Here is a 17,672-nt window from a genome sequence, read left to right as displayed (position 1 = left end):
TGTTTCTGATTGAAATGAAGCATAGCGTTAGTTCATGCAGGACACGGAAGTCGTGCACGCCAAAGCTGTAACCAGCAGTCAGTCAGCTGATGTGAACATCAGCTTTCTATTCCCCATTCACAGCCCAGCTGGTCATTACATCACACACTCATTATCCAATCACAGCTCACGCTTGAGCAAAGAGGTTCCTATAAATACGGCTTCATATTCTCTAGGTCTTTCTTGGTTGCTGAACCAATGCATTTTGCTAGCTCCTCCTCCACCCCAGCCTCCACCTTTTGATTAGAGTCTGCCATAGGCTCCAATACTTGTGATTATTATGTATCTGCTTTGTTTAGAGTCTGGCTAAGGCTCAAATACTTGTGGTTATCATGTATATCTGCTGTTTAAAATCTTGCTAGGCTCAAATACTTGTGTTTATCATGTATATCTGCTAATTCTAACTAATATGTTAATGTATTGCTTATTGTTGTCATTGTATCCCTATGGGGGATTTGCTTAAGCATTCTCTGAATATATGCTTAGCAGGCTGCTTCGACAAAATTCAGTGAATATTCTCCCAAGAGCGGAGCTTTAACGCCAAGCTTAACTGTATTCCATTTGTGGCAATAAATGGTTCTTTATCTACTAAGACGAGAGTGTTTCTGATTGAAATATTGTACATTTACTCCACTACATTTACTTGAAAACTTTAGTTACTAGTTACTTTTCAGATATAAATGATGATATAATGAAACGTACATTAACCACTTTAAACCTATTTTATGCCTAGGCTATTTTCAAACATTTTAGTACTTTTACTTTTGGTACTTTTTTATTTATTTTTTATTCCAGACTTTTACTTGTAACAGAGTACTTCTACATTGGAGTATTGATACTTTTACTTAAGTAAAACATTTGAGTACTTTTTCCACCACTGTCCCCCCCCTCCACCACACACACACACACACACACACACACACACACACACACACACACACACACACACACACACACACACACACACACACACACACACACACACACACACACACACACACACACACACACACACACACACACACACACACACACACACACACACACACACACATGCCCTTGCCAGGCCAGCGTTGCGAAACTCTTGGTAGAAATGTGGAATTCCTCACCTCACCTAGGCTCTGTGGTTTTCTCTGGTTTGTGTACGGTTTTGCCTGGAGGCTCTCTCCACACTGACCCTATACCAGTTCCACTGCCTACTGTTTTTTTTAACACACATGCACGCACACACGCACACACACAGTGCCCCTGGCTGGGTCTTTCAGAGCTGCGGGGACCAGTTTTCACGAAACAAACCAAGAGGAGGCATTGAGTACGATGACCATGATGAGCATAGAACACAGAAGAAGAAAAAAATAGAAAATGTGTGTTGTTAAAATGTTTCACGTTATATGTTATCAAGATTATTTTGAAAATAGCAGATCTATAAGGCCATTTTCAAATAGCCTATATATAGGGTTAAAGGGGTTGATTTAGATTTACCCCCCCCCCCCCCCCAGGGACCACTGGGGGTCCCTGGATCGCACTTTGATCCGGTACCACACATTGCCAAACATTCTGCTCTCAGGTTGAATGTGCCAACTAACTCTCATGGGTAACGTTCCTGCCCACCACTGTGTGGAGACGAGGGGCTTGAATCATTAGGAGTCAGCAGAGACAAGACTACACACAAGAGTGTGGGGAATTTGGGAATTGGCAACTCTAGACTATAGAGAGAGACAAAAATGTACTAAATCTATTGTCCAGAGCTGCATTATTCCAGCTTACATCCAGTTGCTTTGTACCAGAAAACCCACACTAACAACCAAAGCCATGTCAACCAAAGCCATTATCATACTGCACATGAGCAATCGTCACAAACAATAACATGCAGTAAGACAATTATGTTGAACTGTTGAAAAGAAGTTATGTAAATCAGTGGTTCTCAAACTTTTTCACGTCAAAGACCCCCAAAATTATATGTATTTGGCCGCGGACCCCCATCTCAAAATATGTTGTTCCAGGGACCCCCAGAAGCAAAGATTTGAGTTAAAAATGTTCGCTTTAAAAAAAATATATATATATATTTAAAAAATATATTGTTAAAATGATTGTGAAGATATATTAACACATTTTGCTGGGGACCCCCTGGTATCCCCCCAAGGACCCCACTTGGAGAACCAATGACGTAAAGAATATAAAATTACATAATAATAACAACAATAATATTCATATTAACAACCATCACTTGAAAATGTCCACTGAGTCTGTCTCTCTAAAGTGTTTGGCATGGGTGTTCCATATTTTGGGGTCATTACTATGGGAAGACAGCTGTCCTCCTTTTTCTTTTTTTTCCTTCTTTTTTTGCATTGTTGGGAATATTAAATAAGCGTGCTATTGTTCACAGAGTGGGACGTGACATTAATAGGAATCCTGATTGTCATTACGATGACTTTAAAAGCCAATTCAAGGAGACCACCAATAAAAAAAAAAAATCCTTTTTCTTTTTTTCCTTCTTTTTTTTTGCATTGTTGGGAATATTAAATAAGCGTGCTATTGTTCACAGAGTGGGACGTGACATTAATAGGAATCCTGATTGTCATTATGATAACTTTAAAAGCCAATTCAAGGAGACCACCAATAAACAAGACAATAGTCTCTAATAACGCTGTGGCCTCCCGGTCCAATCCTGAACTATCAGTAGTGAGTTTAACCCCTGCTAAAAATAGCAGATATACAAGCTCACAGCGTGTCACTTTGTGCCACGCTGCAAGCCTGTAGATCTACATTTCTATCTCAAATCTTTGCTTCTGCGGGGACCCTGGAACAACATATTTTGATTGGAGTCTGCGGCCAAAAACATAATTTTGGGGGGTCCTTGTTTTTTTGGGGGAATTTTGGGAATTGGCATGAGGATTGGTAACTCTAAACTATAGAGAGAGAGAGAGAGACAAATATGTACAAGCTCATAGCGTGGCACTCGTTCCACGAACTATGAGCTTGTATATCTGCTATTTTTGAATAGCCAAAAAAATCTAAAAATGACAGAGATCCCGGATTGAATGGGTTAAGTCAGTGGTTCTCAACCAGTGGTCCGGGGACCACCAGCGGTCCTTGAGGGGGTTCCAGGGGGTCCCCAGCCAAATTAATAGCTAGGAACCAAATTGACCCTTATGTGTCTGTTAACTCTGAGAGAACTCTTAGAGTTAAATGATCCATTTGTACACTCTCAGAGTTAAATGAACACTAATGAGGATGACACAGTGTAGATTGGGACCCCCGAGAAATCAAAATGGTTGAGTCCCTGGCATATCTTTTCAAATGGGGGTCCGTGGGCTAATGTGTGTCATTTTGGGGGTCCTTGACGCGAAAAAGGTTGAAAATCACTGGGTTAAGTGAATGAAGCGGCACAAATCACAATGCAGCGTACAGCGTTGAAGCTTGTTTGCATGTCCATCGTCCCAGTGTGGGGACATTCTACGCCTCATTCTGCCCAAAAAAAAAAAATGTGATCTTTATAAATACTTCACCAAGAAACTAAGAAAAGTACTTCACATACAACAAGCAGGGAGCCTGGTTCTAGCTCGTATGGCGCCCTAGGCAACAAACCCCCCTTTTCCTTATCCTTTTTTCATCAGTGGTTAACTTGGTAGCAATTCGTACTGTGACTGATTGTAAATTATAATTGCACTAATAACACAGATAAAGGTGCTGCTATTTGATTCCCTCCTATACTTCCAGCTTTCAGTGGGGGAGAACCTGAGGTGACGTCAGCCTCCCCCCGTCTAAGTACTTCTCAGTGGGAGAGCTTCCAGGCAGTAGCATGCCTATTAGCTCAAACTACAGTCAGGGACATTGCCAGCTTAACGGAAGGGCTTTATGTGCTGAAGCACAGGGGGCACCAACCTTGGGGGGGGCACCAAACAGCGTGGACAAAGTGAAAGAAGACAGAACTATCGCCGAAAAGCGCTGAAATTTACAAGCAGCGGCTGCTGAAGGAGTGCTGAAACAGTGAAACGCGCCGGTTAAGCATTTTTCAAGCTCATGAGCTTTATCAGCTGTTATTATTGAAAAATCTTGAAATGTTTTGCAAATCTTTGGATATGTATTTTTTCAAGCGAACATTTGTAACTAAACTTTTTGCTTGGGGGGGGTGGGGGGGGGGGGGGTGGCTGGAACAAAACATTGTTTCTAAATCCTAACAGTATGCTGCTATTTGCAGTGGTGCTCCAACCTTTCCATGTCAAGGACCCCCCAAAATGATATGGGGGCCGCGGACCCCAATCTCATATGTTCTTACAGGGACCCCCCAGAAGCACAGATCGTAGTTAAAAATGTTCGCTTTAAAACATAAATATATATATATATTCAAAGATTTGCACACAGCAGCCCCCCCTCAGTATGGTGCCATATAGCAGTGGTTCTCAAACTTTTTCATGTCAAGGACCCCCAAATGGACACTTAATAGCCCGCGGACCCTCATTTGAAAAGATACATTTTAAGGACCCCCAGTTTGACATGCATTAGGGCTACGGACCCCCATTTAATGGTATTTCCATCTCTGGGACCCCAATTCATGTTGTAAAATCAATGTTAACTTAACTCTGAGAGTGTACAAAGGGTCCATTTGGTTCCATTTGTACACTCTCAGAGTTACAGACCAATAAGGGTCCATTTGGTTCCTATCCATCATTTAGCTGGGGACCCCCTGGAACCCCCTCAAGTACCCCTGGGGGTCCCCGGACCCCACTTTGAGAACCAATGCCATATACTGTAGGCCTTAGGCACCTACTAAGTGCAGGTCCTGTTGATGTAGCTAGAGTCATCAACCAACTAAAAAAGGTTTCACATGCATAGATTCTCAGCTGTAATGCTCATTATTCAGTTTCACTTTGACTTCACCTCACGGTCTGAGGTGCTTCTGTTTGGTGACATCATGCACTCAGCAGCAGGAACTGCGATTGGTCTACTTTTAAAGGACAAATACACACACAAACACACACACATACATACTGTATGTATATGCATACATACATACATACAGGACAAACCAGACAGACAGACATCTAGACAGTACAGACACACCATGTTCTGGACAGCTTGGCATAGAGCCAGAGCGTAAAAAAATGTTTTTAAAAAGTGGGAAAAAAAACCTTCTCATCTGCCATGTGACATTGTCCTTTAAACAACAACTTTGTTGCAATGCATTTTATACTTTAATACACTTTCTGACCACATTTTTATGAGCAAAGAGTATTTCCCATTACCGTAAAAAGAAGAAAAAAAAACTCCCCCCTTATTAAACATTAGAGTTGTGGCTGACTGCAGTGTGCATCATTTCTAAACAAGGATGACTAGGACAAATATCACTATAAGACCACATCCTTCCCCATGGGTGTCTCCCGACTATTCCCACTGGAAAAGTTATTTCGTTTTTTAGGTGTGTGTGTGTGTGTGTGTGTGTGTGTGTGTGTGTGTGTGTGTGTGTGTGTGTGTGTGTGTGTGTGTGTGTGCGTGTGTGTGTGTTGTTCCCTATACCCAGCGAGACAGCTGGATTGAGTTATCCAGGGGCGGCATATTTCAGTCTCTCCACAATGGTGGAAGTGGTGGATGCTGCCGTTATTGTTCTTCTCGGTCGACGGGGGCCACGTTTGCAGTGGAGGAAAACTCGGTCATGGTGAATAACCCGTTCAATCCGGGGAAGGCGTCTGTGTGTCATTTTTAAGATTTATTTGGGCTATTAAAAAATTGCAGATATACAAGCTCATATGAGCTTGTACTGTATATCTGCTAAATTTTGGAGAAAAAATAGCAGATATACAGATATACATAAAAAAGTTAAAATGTGTGCAAATCTTTGAATATGTATTTTCAAAGCAAACATTTGTATCTCAAATGTTTGCTTCTGGGGATTCTACAAATGTCTTCTAAATCCTAACAGTTTAAAAAATATATATATATTGCTATAATCAGTGGTTCTCAAACTTTTTTCATGTCAAGGACCCCCAAAATGATGTGTTTCTGGCCGCGGACCCCCAGTTCCAGGGACCCCCAGAAGCAAAGATTTGAGTTAAAAATGTTCGATTTGAAAATATATATAGTCAAATATTTTTCCAAAAATAGCAGATCTACAGTAAAAGCTCATAGCGCTTGACATGAAAAAAGGCACTCGGTGCCGCGCTATGAGCTTGTATATCTGCTGTTTTTTTAATAGCCAAATACATCTAAAAAAATGACGCAGATGCGTTCCCGGTCTTAATGGGATAAGCAGCATCACAGTTAGCGAGGCGCTGGGAGGCACGTCGGACTCGAACGCCGGGCCAACATGTCTGCTCGCGGAGCATGGGGAGCGGTTAGCTTAACAGACCACCCTGGCCTGAGGTTGTACGGACATTACATGCGGTCGCGGCCCTCGCGGTCGTCGCTGTAACACATCCTGCACTTAACCCTTTGAGACCGGGAACGCGTCTGTGTGTAACCACTTTATAACCATTGGTTTTAGACTTGGGGCTGTTCAAAAATAGCAGATCTACAAGCTCAGAGCGCGGCACCGAGTGCCGCGCTATGAGCTTGTAGATCTGCTATTTTTGGAAAATCGTGAAAATGTGTGCAAATCTTTGAATGTATATATTTTTCAAAGGGACATTTTTAACTCTAATATTTGCTTCTGGGGATTCTACATTCTGTCTTCTCAATCCTAAAAGTAAAAAAAAAAAAAAACATATGTTGCTATCTCAGTGATTCTCAAACTTTTTCATGTCAAGGACCCCCAAAATTATATGTATTTGGCCGCGGACCCCCATCTCAAAATATGTTGTTCCAGGGACCCCCAGAAGCAGAGATCGGAGTTAAAATGTTCGCTTTAAAACATATATGATTTGCACACATTTTCCACGATTTTTCAAAAGATAGCAGATCTACAAGCTCATAGCGCGGCACTCGGTGCCGCGCTATGAGCTTGTATATCTGCTATCTTGTATATCTGCTTGTATATCTGCTATGTTTGAATTGCCAAAGTACAGTATAAAATAATGGTCAAAGTGGTTCCACAGATACAGTATGCGTTCCCGGTCTGAATGGGTTAACAGCACTAAAAGCCAAATTGTCACAGTGTGAAATATGGAGAGGAGTCTGCGCTGCGCGGCCTGTGTGGCGGGGCTTGTTAGCGAAGCCGCGCGGGCGGGCCATGCTGTCCCCATATCTGATGTTACAGCCATGACAAACATCAACATCCTCGCCAATATTCTCACAGTCCTTAAAGGCCTGATTTATACTTCAGTAGAATGACGGTGTCACCCGTGCCTAAAACAAGCACGTTTACAAGCTCACGACGCGTCATTGCGGTGCGACGTGTTGCTGTGAGCTTGTAGATCGGCTGTTTTTGTTGCGGGACCCTGTTGTAAGACGGAACACAAATTTGCCGTAATCCCTAACATGGTTAACCCATTAAGACCGGGATCGCATCGGTGTCATTTTAAGATTTCTTTGGGCTATTTTTGAAAAAAAGTGTGCAAATCTTTGCATATATTTTTTAAAGCAAACATTTGTAACATATGTTGTTCCAGGGACCCCCAGAAGCAAAGATTTGAGTTACAAATGTTCGCTTTAAAAAGTATATATATTCAAAGATTTGCACGCATTTTCACGATTTTAAAAAAAATAGCAGATCTACTGTATATCTGCTATTTTTGAATAGCCAAAGAAATCTTAAAATGACAGAGATGCGTTCCAGGATTGAATGGCTTAAACAGATCGTGGAGACGAGGTGTGTAATTCATGTCTTTGTGCTTTTTTTGTTAATGATTCACGCAGACAAAAAAAAAAAAGAAAAACTACAAAAAAAAAAAAACGTAGTGGAATTGCAGATGTTCCTTGACCTTGGCTTGGGTTAGTAAAGGATACATTTAATGTCATTATAAGTAGGCCTATCACTATAAAATAAAAGGCCTATTAGTAAAGGAAGAGGAGGACTGGAACGAAAACAGCTGAGTCCACACGAGACGTAGAGAGAGACTCCTGAAAATGTTCCACAATGCTCCCTGCCAGCGATGCTTATATAGCACTCAGCTCTCATGGTAGCTCAAAGGCCCGCCAGAGCATGCCTTTATGAATCCATAGATCATCACAGTGGGATGTGAGGATCATCTCTGTCCTGCTGGAAACCTCGTACGTCCAAAAAAAAACGGTTTACGGTTCAAGAAAATGCAAAAAAAATGTAAATATGAACTAAAGAACGTGCTCCAATGGAATGCTATTAGTGGTAGAAAAAAATACTCAAATGTTTTACTTAAAGGGGCTACACCATGAATTTCATTTTCTTTTTGGTTTTTAGTATTTTTTGGGCTCCCCAGTGTCTCTTGTACCCAAAAAAATATATATTTTTAACATTCAGTCATTCATGCTCATTTCATGGATTTCCTGAATGGGCGTGTCTGAACAGGCCATTTCAGAATGGCAGGGCAAGTGATGTCACTTGCCCTGATTTTGCATTGATGAGGGCCAGACAGAATTGCTCAGTAGCTCCCCCCTGCCCAATAGGACGTTTTGGTATTGCAGCTGAAAAAGCTTGGAATGACAGACAGTCAGATTGTGAGAAAAAAATATCTGGATGTTTTTTAGGCTTACAACCTGTTTAAAACGTATTAGGGGGCAATATTTATATATAATATATTTTTTTTAAATTCATGGTGTAGCCCCTTTAAGTTAAAGTATCGATATTGCAATGTAGAAGTATTCTGTTACTAGTGAAAGTCCGGAATTCAAAATGTGCTTGAGTGAAAGTATGAAAGTATTGGTATCAAAATGTACTTAAAGTACCAAAAGTAAAAGTGATAAAATGTTTGAAAATAGCCCAGGTATAAAATAGGGCTAAAGTGGTTAATGTATGTTTTATAATGTAATATGTTTATATCTGCAAAGTAACTAGTCACTAAATTTTTCAAATAATTGTAGTGGAGTAAAAGAACCATATTTGCCTTTGATATGTAGTGGAGTAGAAGTAAAAGTAAAGACAATTGGAAATACTCCGGTAAAAGTACCTCAAAATTGTACAGTACTTGAGTAAATGTATTTAGTTACTTAACACCACTGGATCCTATGTAGTTATCATTTTGGTCACAAGCTCTTGCTAGTGCATTTCATCGGTTCGATATTTATAACACCCACGGGCACACAAGCTCACAACGCGTCGCATCGCGACACGTTGCGAGCTTGTAGATCAGCTATTTTTGCGTGACACTGTTGTATGACGAAGTTAGGGCATTAATTTACAAAAAAAAAAAAACATTTAAAAAAAGTTGAAATCTGGAGATACATGGTTTTCTGCCTGACAACGACGATATTTTAAGCTGTTAAGAAGGACATCTCAAAGCGGTAATAAATGTGTCTTCAGCGGCCCAATAGACTTGCACTTACTTACGTACTTCTTAGGGGGGGGGGGGCACGGGGCTGTGATGTGCATTTAATATGAGCATTTTATTCTCCTCGGGCATCTGCCTCTCCCCTCTACACTACTACTTATCTGGAAATAAAGTTGCAAGACTAGCAGCATGGGGTACAAACAGGCATGCACGTGCACACATAGACATCAAAGGGGGCTTGAGCCCCTGCCCTTTTGTCTGTCGGTAAAAAGTGCCCTTGTCTCCTCTGACTGTAAACTGTAGAAACCCCTGCGCCCGTTGGCCTCGCACCTGCAGTAAAGCTTACTTAATTGAGCCCCGTGCCATGCAGTGCTCGCGCAGAATTATAGTTGATTTACAAGCTCACAACGCGTCGCAACGCCAGGCATTGTGAGCTTGTAGATCGGCTATTTTTTTGGGTGCGCGATACCGCCCGGCAAACGAAGTCTATTATACACAATCGAAACCTAACTGAGGGCACAACTGAACGCAGTGAATGCACGCAGAACACGGACCAATTGTTTGAGACAGATTAGGTATGTATGGACAAAAATAATATATATATAGCTGTTAATTTGAAATTACTTGTCAAGCAGGAGCCTATATATATCTCTCTTTCCCTCTCTCTCTCTCTCTCTCTCTCTCTCTCTTGCTCTCTCTCTCTGAGTCAGCAGCAGTGGTGGGAAAAGTACTCAATTTCTTTACTTAAGTAAAAGTACTCATTATACAGAAGAATAAGTGGCGTCGTTAGGCGGGGGCTTCGGTGGCTATAGCCACCAATGTTTTTTCAAAGCCACCAATAAAAAAAATTATTAAAAAAAGTTTTTTTTAATTTCTTTTTATTATATATCTATAACCCTAACCTAACCCTACCCCTAACCCTAAAACCGAAATAAAGTAACAAAAAACGGGTAAAAAAGTACCCGAATCCGACGAATATCCGAAAAATTTCGCGCGCGCTTCGCGCGCGCAGGGGGACACATGCACGCGCGCTGCGCGCGCGTGCATTTGTCCGTGCATGTGCCCTTTTGAAATTCCAGCCCCTGCCTCTCCAAATCTCTCTGCACGTCTCTGCAAACAGGCAGAGGGCCAGATGCTGTGGATGGATGCTGCCGGGAAGCATGTCTGTAACCCCCCAGCCCTTTTGCTCCCTCCTCAACCCTGTACCATAACTCACTCAATCCGGGAACGCATCTGTGTGTCATTTTACATTTCTTTGGGCTATTCAAAAATAGCAGATCTACAAGCTCGTAGCACGGCACCGAGTGCCGCGCCGACCCCCTTCACAATATGTTGTTCCAGGGACCCCCAGAGGCAAAGATTTGAGTTAAAAATGGTGATTCAATAAAATATATGTATTGAAAAAATGTGCACAAAATGTTCATGATTTTTGAATAGCCAAAGTATAAAATAATGGTTATAAAGTGGCAAATGCTTTCCCGGTCTAAATGGGTTAAACTTAACCCCCAACCCAGCCGTTCCCAACCTTTTTTCTGGATCGGGGCCCACTTGAAAATCTGGAAGGCGTTCCGGGGCCCACCCATCAGAGAACTTAAAACGTTGGTGGTCAGATGAGACGAGTTTGTTTATTGTAATGATCAATCGGGCCGATTGCGTTTCGGCACGGTTTTACCGGTTTTAGTCTTTTTTTTTTCATCTCCACTAGAGCTTGGTGCCCAGGGCTGCAGCACAAGTGAGGGTTTTTTACTGTGTACAGCAGGGGTCTTCAACAGGGGGTCCGGTACCCCTAGGGGGTCCTCAGAGCAAAATCTTTGTGTGATGGGGAACATTAGCCGAAACTAGCAGATCTACAACTTGTAGATCTGCTATTTTCGGAGAGTCAGTGTAGAGGGAAAAAGAGCAGACCAAGTACAGAGCGAAAGGTCAAGTTGACTAAATATTGAGGGTTTAAAGGCTAACTATCTGAAAATACACATTAAAGGGACACTTCACCCAAAAAAAACTTTGTTTCAATGGATTAGTCACCCCATGGAGAATGAATTGAATTGAATTCATGGATATTTTTTAGTTTCCGGTTTCGGTTCCAGTAGGAGACCCAACGGAGACTCGTTGTGTCTCCTACCGGAACCGCTGCCGGTCATCAAATTATTATCTTAGGAATGAGACAAAAAACTAAAAAAATATCCATGAATTCAAGTCCCCATGGGGTGACTAATCCATTGAAACAAAGTTTTTTTTGGGTGAAGTGTCCCTTTTAACATGAATCCAGCTATCAAGGAAATCTATGAAAAAAGTTTAATCCGCAACACAATTTTATACAGTACGTAGGTATAGTGGGAGGGTCCCTGCTTCAACTCTCTCTCAGCTAAGGGGGGTCCTTGGCCCTCCTAAAAACGTTGCAAAGACCCCCCTAGTGGTACAGGCTTACTTGTACAGGCTGTCGGGTTCGAGGCACTTGAAGACGACGGAGTAGAGGACGGTGTGAGGGTGCTCTCCGTTCCGTCTCCCCGCCACCACACAGGACGAGCCCAGGCCAGAGAACAGGTCATCCACCAGGCTCAATACCTCACCTGCACACAGTGGTGGAGATAAAGCATTATTATACTGTATAAGTGTTCAAAAGTAACACATTACAAAGTACGTTTCGTTGTTGTCGTAGGAACAGAAACCTCCTATCTCCTTATTGTAACTTTTTGTGTTTTTTTTCCCTCCGTAAATTAACGCCCTACTTGATCACACTACAGCGTCACACAAAAGCATCAAAAGTAGCGGATCTACAAGCTCAAAACGTGGTGCGAAGCGTTTGAGCTTGTAGATCTTCTGCTTTTGAATTAGAATCCTGAAAAGTAACAGTTTTGGACATATGAGGTTTCCACCAGACATAGATGATTTCCTGTTCAATATCAATGCATTGCTGTATTGAAATGTTTAACATTTCTCCAAAAATGTAAACTTTTTTCATTTCTCCCCCCACAAATAGTGAAAATGGCAGATCTACAAGCTTGGCTATTTTCACTATATTTGAAATAGGGCTTAAGTGGTTAAATCATAATATATTTGTGCATGTTTGGGTCCCAATAATCCCTTTCTAGAAATGTAGTCGAAAAAGCACGATATTTCTATTTGAAATCTAGTGGAGTGAAAGTCAGCTAGCCTGGTAAACCATCCCGGTCGCGGAATTCACATTTCATTTTCATTCAGTAAATGAAATGTGAATTCCGCGACCGGAGGATGGTTTACCAGGCTAAAAGTCACCAGCTTGCAAAAAGTGTAAACAAAACAAGAAATGACACAGTCATATATATTATCTTGCAGCAAGCTGAACCCCTTGAAAAATACTGTCAACTCATGACTCTTACTAAACATTACCAAAAATATATACATGAAACTCAATAATTAAGGTGGCTTTCACATGTAAAGCTCACAAGAGGATGTATTCATGTGCTGTTGGGCACACGTCACACTGAGGAGCAGTATGCGCACAGTTTAAACAGAGAGAGTGTACCTAAGTACAGTACTCAAGTAAATGTACTTATTTACCGTCCACCACTGATGGTGGAGAGGTGAGTGAGGTGGGATGGGAGGAGGGAAGGAAGGAATTAATAATTATACTATGCCAAGAAAATTAGGGGGGAAAACTGTTTGTCCTTCAACTTCTATTTTCACCTTTTGTTCCGGGAAATTGCAAGAGTTTTCTTGCGATTGAAAACAAAAAACAATTTCAAGGATGTCCTTTGGTTCACATGGCTTGAAAAAAGAGAAAAATACATCCTAAATTGAATTTCGCCATGAATTAACCCATTAAGACCTGAGGCCGATTCTACAAAATGTCTTCTAAATCCTAACTGTTTTTTGCGTCAGTGGTTCATAATCTTTTTCATGTCAAGGACCCCCAAAATGATATGCATTTGGCCGCGGACCCCCCCATCTCAAAATATGTTGTTCCAGGGACCCCCAGAAGCAAAGAAGATTTTTGAATAGCCAAAGTGTAAAATAATGCTTTTTTAGGTCAAATCAAAAAATTACACAGATGCTTCTCCCGGTCATAAAGGGTTAATATATACATTCTTCAGATGAATAATTCCACTCCAGCATTGATTTTGCCATTTGACTCTTTATGTTCTAGAGACCATTCTTATATGCTTTCACCTCTAGCTCGGGTCCGCTGGGAGCCATTTCGACAGCAAACCGAAGCCCCGAGGCAAAAAAAAAATTAAATATGACTTTTTTTCTGGCAGGAGGCCCCTACACACGGTACATTATAGAACTGTAAGGAAAAGCAAGGATTTCTTTCTTTTCCTTTATGGGCACATGGTACGGTTACAATGATATCTCACTGAGCGCCCGGGCGTCTCACAAAAAAACACCACTTCACAAGTTGTGAAATATCTTTCATGTCAGCTTACGGGAAACGGCGAGCGACGCACACTTGTTCATTCAGACACACACGCAGCACACACACACACACACACACACACACACACACACACACACACACACACACACACACACACAACCAGTTTCCAGAGCTCGTGGGGGTGATGGAAAAAAGAGGGAGCTGTCAAAACAGTTTAAAAGCACTCAAACGGTTGGATTTCCAACTATTTCTACAAGAGGTAAAGGGCAGCTTAGTTTTAGCTTATGATACATGGGCCAACTTATAAACATGGGGAGTCTGGCTTGCCGGGGCACAAGGGGATGGTAAGAAAAGGTTGCAGAAGAGAAGGGAAAAAGAACTGCACGAATGAATGATTTGACCTTTTCACAAAAAGAGCTCTGTGTATAAGGAGAGGGTTTCCCCCCCAAAAAATACATTCCTGTGCTGCCGAGCTCCTAGTGCCAGAGTTTGCTCTTTCGAAGAAGAAGGTCTTTCCCTCGCGCTTAAACATGAATCTCAAATTGGATTCATTTATTCTGTTGGTGTTTAAGCCCCGCTTAGAGAGGTGCTAGCTGCGAACGAGATTCTCCATTTGGCCCCTATAATCTTAACCCATTAAGACCGGGAACGCATCTTTGTCATTTTTTTTTATTTCTTTGGGCTATTCAAAAATAGCAGATATACAAGCTTGTAGATCTGCTATTTTTGGAAAAATCGTGAACATTTTAATGTATATAACTCAAATCTTTGCTTCTGGGGATTCTACAAAAAACGTACTGTATGTTGCTATAATATCAGTGGTGCTCAAACTTTTTCATGTCAAGGACCCCAAAAATGAAATGTATTTGGCCGCGGACCCGCATCTGAAAATATTATGTCGCCCCCCCCCCAAAAAGCAAAGATTTGAGTTACAAACGTTCGCTTTAAAAATATATATATATTCAAAGATTTGCAAAAATGTTCACAATTTTTCAAAAATAGCAGATCTACAAGCTCATAGCGCGGCACTCGGTGCCGCGCTATGAGCTTGTATATCTGCTATTTTTGAATAGCCCAAATAGATAAAAAAAATGACACAGATGCGTTCCCAATCTTAAAGGGTTAATTTGCGATCCGAGTGTTTTTCTCTCGATGTCCCGCAAATCTCCCGCTGATGTTGATGAAGGACTACGTTTATGCCATACATTTCGAGTTGGGGATTTTCATGTATTTACGTTCACTCTAAACAACTTACATCATCACAGGGCTTCCATATACTGTACTCTACAGTGGTGCCTCTCTCACACACTTTCTCAAACTCCCAACACAGCGTCCAAACAGAGCCTATATATACTGTATAGGATCTTCACAATGTCTGGATGGATATCGTTCTTATTTAGAAACAATAGAGCATTGGTTCTCAAAGTCCGGGGACCCCCAGGGGTCCTTAGGGGGGTACCAGGGGGGGTCCCCCAGCAAAATGTGTTAATATTGCGTCACAATTATTTTAACCACTTATATAAACATTTTGTATTTTAAAGTGAACATTTTCTAACACAAATCTTTGCTTCTGGGGGTCCCCCTGGCACAAAACATTTTCAGATGGGGGTCCGCCGCCAAATACGTATCATTTTGGGGGTCCTTGACACGAAAAAGTTTGAGAAGCACTGCAATAGAGAGCATATTCTCATAACCTCAGTCACTACAAAAAATGTAGCTGTAGATTTTTTTTATTGTGAAAATGTGTTCAAATCTTTGAAAATATAGTTTGGTCAAATGTTCATTTGTCAAACATTTGACAAATATCTTCTAAATCCTAAAAAAAAACCCTATCATTTCTATATCAGTGGTGCTCAAAACATTTTCATGTCAAGGACTCCCAAAATTATATATAATTGGCCGTGGACCCCCCATCTCAAAATATTTAGTTCCAGGGACCCCCAGGGAGAAAATAAATAAATACAATAAAATCGCACTCCAATAATCGCAACAGACCATTAATCCATTGTTTAACCTTTATTAAAAACATTCTTTTAGTGTTTGAGCCTTTTTCCACAGCACACATCCTCAGCGTGAATTGATCCATTTGTAACTCAGAGAGTGCACAAGATGCCACCAAAATGGACCGTTATGGGTCCATTTGGTTCCACGTGTACACTCTCTGAGTTATAAGTGTTATGTCCTCTCCCGAAGGGACAGATGTAATTGCAATTGTAACACTCATCGGGATTCAAACCCGTGTCGGGTCTCTACAGCGTGGGAGACCAAACATCTGCCGCTCAGCTGAGAGGGAATACCCCCGCTTTGGCCATGGGGGAGATATAATGCGCTCATGAGCTTCAGGCGGGACTACTTGTCAACCTGCAGTATATAGGTGTCCTACCCGGTCTACATTTCTCAACGGAAGAGTTAGAGTAGGGAGAGCACCTCCAACCTACTAATGTATCAATACTGCAATGTAGAAATACTCTGTTACAAGTAAAAGTCCGGTATTAAAAACATTGTAGTGGAGTATAAGTATGTTATTTGCCTCTATGATGTAGTGGAGTAGAAGTAATAAGTATAGAAAATTGGACCTACTTCAGTAAAGTAAAAAAATACCTCAAAATTGTACTTAAGTACTAGCCTGCCTCCACCCCCTGAATCGTTTGCCTCGCATTCAGGGTCTGGGGACGCTGTCGAAGGCGGGTGTTTCTCGGTTGAAAATCTGTACGACGAATCGGGATCGGGATAATCCAGTATGAACCAATTGCCAAAGAGTCCCACTTTGGCCACGCCCCCCAACTGAGAAATCGGCTGCACTGAGAGGCGCTTTCAGACTGAATAATGTGAGTGAAACGAAATGAAAATTCAGGCTGAGTGTCAGGCTACTTAAGTACAGCACTTTGAGTACATGTACTTAGTTACTTTCCACCACATTTCTCAATGAAAGAGTAGAGAGACCAACCTCCAAACCACAGCAGATGCACGAGTTACATTGTATCAACACACTCCACCATACTGACCGGTCAAAAATAACGTCCTATTCATTAAAATAAGCTCCGGGGATGAAGCTTTAAATTTAAAGCTTGTTCATTTAACCCATTGAGACCTGAAGCCGATTCCACATGTCTCCTAAATCTCAACAGTATTCGTTGAGAAAAACGTATGTTTCTATATCAGTGGTGCTCAATCCTTTTCATGTCAAGGACCCCCAAAATTATATGTATTTGGCCGCAGACCCCCATCAAAATATGTTGTTCCAGGGACCCCCCAGAAGCAAAGATTTGAGTTAAAAAATGTTTGCTTTAAAAATATATATATTTCAAAGATTTGCACACATTTTCACGATTTTTCAAAAATAGCAGATCTACAAGCTCGTAGCGCGGCACTCGGTGCCGCGCTATGAGCTTGTATATCTGCTATTTTTGAATAGCCCAAAGTGTAAAATAAGGCTTTTTAGCTCAAATCTAAAAAATGACAAAGTTCCAGGTCCTAATGGGTTAAAATAAGCTCCGGGGATGAAGCTTTAAATTTAAAGCTTGTTAATTTAAACTTTTAAATGAACACGGTAGTGTTGTGACAGTACAGGTGAGTTATTCTGTAGAAAGGTGGTCTCGAGTGGGACAGAAGAAGAAGTGAAGCTTTTTGATGTTTGCAGAGGGTCCTGCACTGAACTGTCCTCCAATGAGGGGAGAGAGGAGCTAAAATAAACATCTGCCTGCTAAGCGTGTCCACCGTATGTGTGGCCCTGGGGCTGAATATCGCTGAGCCACCACAATGCAATTTATGGAACAGATCTGCACTTCATTTGCTTTGCTTTTCTATCTATTTAATTACTTTTTTTTTTAGCTCTGCCGTTTGTTTTTTCTCTTTCCATTAGTCTGTCTTCCATCAGGGCCACCTGTTTCGCGTTAGGGCTCGTTGGGATGCGATGTGACGACAGAGACGCTCTCTTT

General features: G+C 41.5%; 1 protein-coding gene across 1 annotated transcript in view; it reads right to left on the bottom strand.

Moving 5' to 3' along the window:
* The window catches only part of astn2 (astrotactin 2), a gene marked incomplete at both ends in the record, with an annotated part of 637,213 nt that overhangs the window by 36,651 nt on the left and 582,890 nt on the right, over window positions 1-17,672 (bottom strand). Inside the window, one exon of the mRNA XM_084047140.1 lies at window positions 11,806-11,947. Coding sequence (XP_083903266.1) covers window positions 11,806-11,947 — 142 coding nt within the window. The remainder of the gene's footprint in view (window positions 1-11,805; window positions 11,948-17,672) is intronic.

Source organism: Gymnoscopelus microlampas, assembly GCF_963454915.1.
Source record: "Gymnoscopelus microlampas genome assembly, chromosome: 21".
NCBI classification, from domain to species: Eukaryota; Metazoa; Chordata; class Actinopteri; order Myctophiformes; family Myctophidae; genus Gymnoscopelus; species Gymnoscopelus microlampas.
The sequence above is the reverse complement of the archived record's forward strand: the minus strand, read 5'-3'. Positions and strand labels throughout refer to the sequence as shown.